The sequence below is a fragment of the Etheostoma spectabile genome, chromosome 14 (assembly GCF_008692095.1).
Source record: "Etheostoma spectabile isolate EspeVRDwgs_2016 chromosome 14, UIUC_Espe_1.0, whole genome shotgun sequence".
In the NCBI taxonomy this organism is placed as follows: domain Eukaryota; kingdom Metazoa; phylum Chordata; class Actinopteri; order Perciformes; family Percidae; genus Etheostoma; species Etheostoma spectabile.
The window spans coordinates 22,622,859-22,630,718 of NC_045746.1; the positions used below are offsets into that span (position 1 = coordinate 22,622,859).

Genomic DNA, 7,860 nt, shown 5'->3' on the forward strand with positions numbered 1-7,860 from the left:
AAAATGAAAGCTCAGATGGGCCGATCTGGGATCTTGGGCCCTTATGAGGTCATAAGGGGCAATGTTACCTCCACTTTCTCTGATTTTGGCCCACCCATGAGAGAGAGACATCGTGGCTTTCAAACGAGCAAGGTGGTAGTTGATCAAGGCCACACCCCCAGCCTCCACCTTACCCCCCCCCCCTCTCCTCAAAAGCTACATACTCAGAAATGGCACATACTAAGGAAAGCTCATTGTGGGACTGGCTCTAGTGGCTGGAATTCTGCACCAAGGCTGAATTTTGGGAAAGAGACTTCAGATTCAGTATTAGGGGACCACCAAGGTCTACATAAAAGAGACTTCAGATACAGTATTAGGGGACCACTAAGGTCTATATAAAAGAGACTTCAGATACAGTATTAGGGTACCACTAAAGTCTATATAAAAGAGACTTCAGATACAGTATTAGGGGACCACTAAGGTCTATATAAAAGAGACTTCAGATACAGTATTAGGGGACCACTAAGGTCTATATAAAAGAAACTTCAGATGCAGTATTAGGGGAACACTAAGGTCTATATAAAAGAGACTTCAGATACAGTATTAGGGGACCACTAAGGTCTTTATAAAAGACTTTAGATACAGTATTAGAGGACCACTAAGGTTTATATAAAAGAGACTTCAGATACAGTATTAGCGGACCACTAAGGTCTATATAAAAGAGACTTCAGATACAGTATTAGGGGACCACTAAGGTCTTTATAAAAGAGACTTTATATACAGTATTAGGGGACCACTAAGGTTTATATAAAAGCATCCAAAGAGCACCATGTCATGGGACCTTTAAGCCTTTTTTTCTTAGCTAAAACAAGAACATTTTGGGTTATTTCACATGAGTGATTCGCAGAGACTCTTCCTGCATTAACACAAAATCGGGCAATGTGGTACCTTCCTGCAGGGTTGTGCATTGGAGGGAGTTCAGAATGTAACCGCCATGAAACAATTAGAAAATAACATTTCATTCCTTTGTTTGGTGCTTTCTCTCTTTCAAAACATTGTCAATGTATTGTGATGTGAAGCCTCTAGGCCTGTTGATAAAATAAATGATGGAGCTTTTTCTTTCATTGATTTTAGTGGTTATATTATTAGCCATTATGACATGGCAGTAAAACAATCTCTCACAGCCCATGTTCAGTAAGAAATGCCACTATGTAAGATGATATTATGGGAATGTATAAGTACACCTTGTTTCACTATCACATTTCACCTGTTACTGTGCATTATTTATTACTACAGTATGCACTAGAATTGTAAAAATGTATCTGGGTGTATTGATATGGGTTTTTAAAGGTTAATAGAAATATTGATATGTTTTGGATTTGACCTTAAAACCACAATATTGAATATGTCTAACTTATCTGAACAGAACAATGTAAAGGTCTCTATAGTCACATATAAACACCCTTCAAATGTCATTTCCTAACGCCGAATTTTCTTCAACAATTCTAAATACTGATGCCGAAGAAGAAAAAACTAGAACTGTCCCAATAGTGTAGTGAAGCTGCTCAGACAATATTGGGCAAGCGTGATGGAGTTTTCCAACAGAGAGAGGGATGGAGGCCAACTGACCTCAGACTTGCAGTCAGACCAGGCGCTGTATCTCCAGCTGTAGCAGGGCTTCACCAGGCAGGGCTTCCACTGCTCCATCTGGGACGGACAGGGCCTCCCGTCGCCCTGGGGAGCCTGGATCACTGTCCGCCTCCGCCACAGCTTGCCTGCAGAGCAGCAGATAAAAAGAAGAAGAAAAATGAATTACGTATTTATAAGGACATTGACTGAGATGAGGACAATTGGGTTGGCGCAGTGTGAATGTGAAAGTGACTTGAAATACTATATTGCCTGTTTTTGGCATTTTAGGCCTTTATTGGTGACAGGACAGCTTAGACACTGCATCGAGGACTAAGCCTTTGTGTAGGGGTCGGCGCGCTCTACCAGGTGAGCTACCCAGGCGCCTGCCACTGTAGATTCTCAAATCAAAGCTGTGATTCAAATGACAGCCAGCATATATAAATAAAGACCAAGTGAAAAAAACGAGTCAAATCACTCTAGTTCACATGGTTAATTCAGCATAATATACTGTACTTACATACATCCATACATAATCACAACATGGAAAAACGACAAAGATGACGCAAATGTAAAGGCACTATATCAGTTGAACTTGTAGAGGCACATCACCAATTAGATGACTTATGTAGTTGAAGAATGTATATTAATCCGAATGAACTCTGGATTGTCAACAGTTCATTTACTGAAAAATTGCCAGAACGTGCAACACATCTGTCTCTTGACATTTTAATGTTCATTTTGCGATTTTGAGGAAACTGTCATTCATTGTGCAGCCCTAGTCTTTGCGTTTCTTCTTGTTTTATAGCTTGCTGTCCAGGGGGTCCAATGTCACTGTTGCAAAAAATTACTCTCCCCACCAATAAAACTTTCCTTTTTGTTATTCCCTGTAAACCTTTTTCTAACATAGTTAATATTATTTGCTTCACACGTAACTAATTCTTCCACGTAAATTTGGGCTGTCTCACTTGCGTGGGCTAAACCAAACAACGGATACTACTCATAAAACCTGATGAATTGAATTAAAAAAACTTAAAGCGGCTCACAGATGGCAACCATGTTATGACCTATCATTATGACATAAGACTCCACATATATTGTAGTACATATGTACTGTACATGTGTATGTGTCTAAATACACATTTGTACTGTATACCTATATACAAAGAAAATAACAACTAAGTAAAAACTGAAAAGACATATCAATGGAAATTAATGTCTTCTGCAATATGCCCCTGCTAAAGAGAGGGAGGACAAAAGGGAGGGGGCCCCAGCCACCCAGACAGAAACGTGGTTCCTGTTAGATTCAACAGGGGAAAACAAAAATTCCTATAGTTACTGCATGTTAGCTAAGCAGGACACATCCACAGGGTTTGATCCAGTTTATATATTCAATCATGTCCAGTTCCTGATCTATTTTATGTGAGTTACAGGCATAGACTGTAAAAAACATGGACGTAGTCTCTGTGATGTCCTCCACGGGTATCTGAAGAGCCAGAATGAAGCACTAAGGGTGGGGCTCCCAATGGCTCCGGCTGTCGCCACACTGACAGTGCAAAACGTCGGCTAATCAGCTGTGAAACTGGCGCCATCAGGTCTGTGTCTCCCGGCTCCGGGTCCCAGCTTTCAAATTACAGTCAGGTCCTTTTCGGTTCTGAAACCACTGAGAGTGAATCTTGTGTTTTAGATGTTATTATCATACTGTATGTGATGTGTCTGTGGTTTTGTTCCAGTGCTCTGCAAAGATCTGACAACTGCCAGCCTGCCTGCTCTCCATCCCGGCTCTCTGAGAGACGGATGTCATAAAATACAGTATATAGACATTTGCAGCTTTGTTAAAAATTCTCCCAATGGAAGCTTTGAATGTAAAGAAAAATGACATTTGGTACATTAGAAATAAAGTACTAGCTCCTTCTGTTGCTGAGGTAACAACTTTTCAAATTTCAACGAATTTCAAGGTGCGCTAAGCGATCTGTTAGCTGCCTGTCCCCAAAACACACTGTAAAAAACATCTCCTCACTATCTGCTAGCTGCCTGTCCCCAGAACACACTGTAAAAAACATCTCCTCACTATCTGCTAGCTGCCTGTCCCCGGAACACACTGTAAAAAACATCTCCTCACTATCAGCTAGCTGCCTGTCCCCAGAACACACTGTAAAAAACATCTCCTCACTATCTGCTAGCTGTAGCCACCAGAGGAACCCGGTGGTTGGTTACAGCCCGGTTTAACGCCAGTTTGTGAAATGGTCACCTTATTTAATCTATTGATTCGTCACGTTAATGTCGTTATTTCTGTGTATTGATTACGAATTTTGAAGTATTCTGTTTTAATGGGAAGCCTATTTCCTAATTCCAGAATATTATGATAGTGAGTAGTATTGAAAAGGCAGAAATCCACGCAGGGAGGTTGGTCAGGGTGTTGGATTGGGTCAAACAACACACCGTTGTCACTGTCCCGCGTGTGGTGTTTCAGTTCCCCGTTGTTGTGTCCCCCAGAGACCGCGGATCGTGTCTTGGCGCGAGTTGTTGTCTCCGTCCCACGCGTGGTATTTCATTTCCCCGTTGTTGCGTCCCCCAGAGCAGCCCAGAGTCATGGCAGTTCGTGAAATGGTCACAGTTGAAAATTGTTACCTGTACATAAATCAATAAATCAAAATACTGTGACCATTTCACGGCTGGCGTGAGACCGGGTTGTTGGTTACAAGGTAACTTTGTAGTGTTATAGTCAATTGGACTGCATCAGAATCTTGACTTCCACTGTAATGTTTCTTTTTTTGTACCATTTCTACTTAACATCTGTTTGACTCATATGTACCCTTATTTTCTAAGGATTAAAGTCTGAATTCTCCTTTCATTTTCTTCTGTCTCAGTGTAATAATTTAACACTTCTCTTTTAGCTTACTTAATCTACGGTGCAATTTTGGGAACTTACTCCCTGTAGCAATTTTTTTTAATTCAGATTCCTTTGTTGTGTTAAAATGAAACAAGGGGCTGTCTTGTAGCTTGAGGGATACGAGTGGGCAGGATGGTAGGAGTGCCACTTACCAAATTCCCTCTGCATTCTAACAAAGTGCCCCAGGGGAGAGATGTGAGAAAACTCTCAATTAGCTGCTGTCTCAAAGGGAATGCATGTGGTTTTTGTCCACCGTGCAACTTAAAACAAACACTACAGTCACAAATAATAGTCACAAAATAGAAAAGTAGGTTTTAAAATCCACAGAACTTTGTACATTTCAAATGGTAGATTTTGTAAGCATTTCAGCATTAATACTGATTTGAATGATCAATTATTATTTTGTTCTCTATTTAGATTGTATTTTTTAAATGGAGACAGTACATGTTAGAAGTGTTCGATCCAATTCAAAAAGGTCATTCTAGGAACTTTAGGCATTTTTTAGAGTGATTTTTTACTACCATTACTCAAATACAGGCAGGATTAATTGATATGATCTCCAGGGTTGTTATTGCCAAGTCCCGTAACACTCTCACCTGTTACCGGTACATCTTCCACAAAAAAAAAACAATGTGCATAAATAAAGGGAGCTTCTAAAATCCTCTGGGACCATGAAACAATAGGCATCCTGCAACAACCAGTTGTAAGAACAGATTTGGCCGTAAGCGGCGCATACGAGTGATTAAACTTCAACCTGGGCTTGCATTGACTAAAATTAATTTCAATTTTCAATTCAATTTTAGGAATAGTATCAGATCATACCAGTAGTTATCTCAAGACACTTTACAGATAGAGTAGGTCTAGACCACACTCTATTATTTATAAAGACCCAACTATTCTAGTAATTCCCTCAAGGCAGTGTCTTGCCCAAGGACACTTCGACAATGACTGCAGGGGCGGGGATCGAACCACCAACCTTCCAATTGGCAGGCAACCGCTCTACCACTGAGCCACAGCCGCCCCACATAGCAGGGTGTAGCAGGGCAACGATTTAAAAAAAAATCTTAACTGGCCCAGGCCTTTCGTACTTGTCCTTTACAGTCTGTTTGCCTGTCTCCAAAGGGAGCAAAACCCTTAACAAATAAGAAATAGTTCAACATTTGGGGAAATACACATATTCACCTTCTTGCCAAAAGTAAGAAGAAAAAAATTATATTAACGTCCTTAACTAGAGCAAGGAGACAAACAGCTCACTGGCTCTGTCCAACTTCAAAAATAAAAACACATTTAAAGCTCAGTAATTAACACATTAATTAGTAGTTATCTGCACAATAGCCTGGCGTAACAGATGTACAGTTCTGGGATTAGAGCCTGACATCCATTAATGTCCCTCTCCTTCCGCTATCTCCGCTATCTATTTCGAATGCACCGTCGCTACATCCGGGGCTAAACGTCCCCCATGCATGTTGGGATTTGATTAAATTACATCCTGCACAAATCTCAGATGATTGTGAGCCCCAGATTTCTAATCAAGTTCACCATCTCCAGCGTCATGTCTGTCGTTCACTGGCTTCTTTGCAGAGGATGCTAGCTCCTTATGTTGACAGAAACCATTCATCGTCTTCCATTCCAATTCAGGTTTCTTACTTCTGTGGTCTCCCTGTGGGAGTCCATGGCAGCGTTTGGGGTTGAGCAGTGGGTGGCAGCGAGTGCTGCTGGGGAAAATAGAAGCCTGTGCCAGATGTCACTATCAGTGTTTGGCTGGAGAACACACACAACGCCATGGTTATCTTTGCACACAGGTTGGACACATCCGGGAAAATTGCTGTTTTTACAACGCCTGATTGATAACAGCACCTTGCTGCTTCCAGGTATGCTTGAAATCACAAATCCAGCTCATTGCAATTCCTGGCTCAGGAACAGAAATGAACTCTTCCAGGAAAGTATGTCCTCGCAGCCAGCCTGGAGATAAAAAAGAAACACAGGAAGGAAAGCGAGGACGCCCTCTGTTGCTTTGGCCTACCAGCTGTTCCACCATAGAAGGAGAGAAATCCTTCTCGCCTGGGGACAGATTAAGGTTACCACAGTAGCTAGAGCCTGTATTGGTTTCATATCTACTATTTGCTCTTGTTTCTTCTGACTGCTGCTCTTCTCAAGGACTCGTGGAGAGCAGAGTGCTCCCTGAGCCCCAGAGCACACACTCGTAATGGACCGCCAATCAATGGCCTGATCCTATGGAATTACACGCAAGGAGATTATTATCCCTCACTCAGTTGGTTTAGGGCTATAAGACCACTGTTTCTCACGTCATAAAGCGTTTCTGGTTTCTACCATTACCGTAAGAGAGGCCGACAACTGAGAGCTGATCACTGCCGAACTTCAGCAGTGATGGATCACCAGTGTTGGGAGGGGTACTTTTCCACTGCATATTACTGTATACATGCTGTTATATGTATTCCATTAGATTACTCAAGTAAAGTAATGTATACATAATACTATGGGTTTACTTTTAGAATACTTACAAGATTGCAAAGTAATCTTGCGGACCCCGTTTGTCTGGGTCCCTCTGAATGTAGAAAAAGGGATACTGTGCCAATTATAAACCAGCTCTGTGTCATCTTCAGCCGAAATACACTGTCCCACACACAACGTGTCACATGAAGCACAGTGGGGGGGTTTACCTGCTCCACAGACTGTGTGATTGAGTGCCAGCTTTTCCGTTTGCATTGAGTTTTGCCAATACGTGGTACTGAGTGAATTAAGACAATTTTTTAGAGGGGGCATTTGATGCTCCCTTCCTCCACTTCCACAGCACTGCGGAGGAGGGTCCAAACACTGAGCCTGCATGAGGTGCAACCGCCACCCGGGGAGCCAGAGGTCGTGCCAGTACTGATTGCATTAACTGAATTGCCTGAAACTACAGGATCCTGGATGCACATTGATTGGATTGATTTCCTTTCATGTGAAATGAACAAACACCCATTTAGTTGCTCTGCTGCCGGACATTGCGTCTTGGACAATGAGGTATTTATTTGAGTCACTTTTTAAAAGATGGCGCTAATTTTTTTTACACAGCTCTTGGTAGTTTTTAACCAATTGCAGGGTCCATAACTGCTGTTAGAGAAAGAAAATAGACAAGCTGTGCAGATACAGAGGGAAGTCAAACACTGCTCATCTGCACACACTTCCCACACTAAGATGACACAGAGCAGAGTGATTACTGCTGTATTAATCTATACGTTGTTTGTTTTTTGTTTTTTTTGTTTTTTAATTGTCCATATAACTTAAAACTATTTCCAAAACTATATTTGTTTCAGCGCTAACATTAACTTTTTAATAATGTAATTGCCCCCCCCCCAAAA

General features: G+C 41.6%; 1 protein-coding gene across 2 annotated transcripts in view; it reads right to left on the minus strand.

The window, feature by feature from the left end:
* thsd7aa (thrombospondin, type I, domain containing 7Aa) overlaps positions 1 to 7,860 on the minus strand; it is a 213,050-nt gene that overhangs the window by 35,239 nt on the left and 169,951 nt on the right. For both annotated transcript variants that reach the window (XM_032535292.1, XM_032535291.1), the window contains exon 21: positions 1,609 to 1,754. In XM_032535292.1, the coding sequence (XP_032391183.1) occupies positions 1,609 to 1,754 (146 nt within the window). The remainder of the gene's footprint in view (positions 1 to 1,608; positions 1,755 to 7,860) is intronic.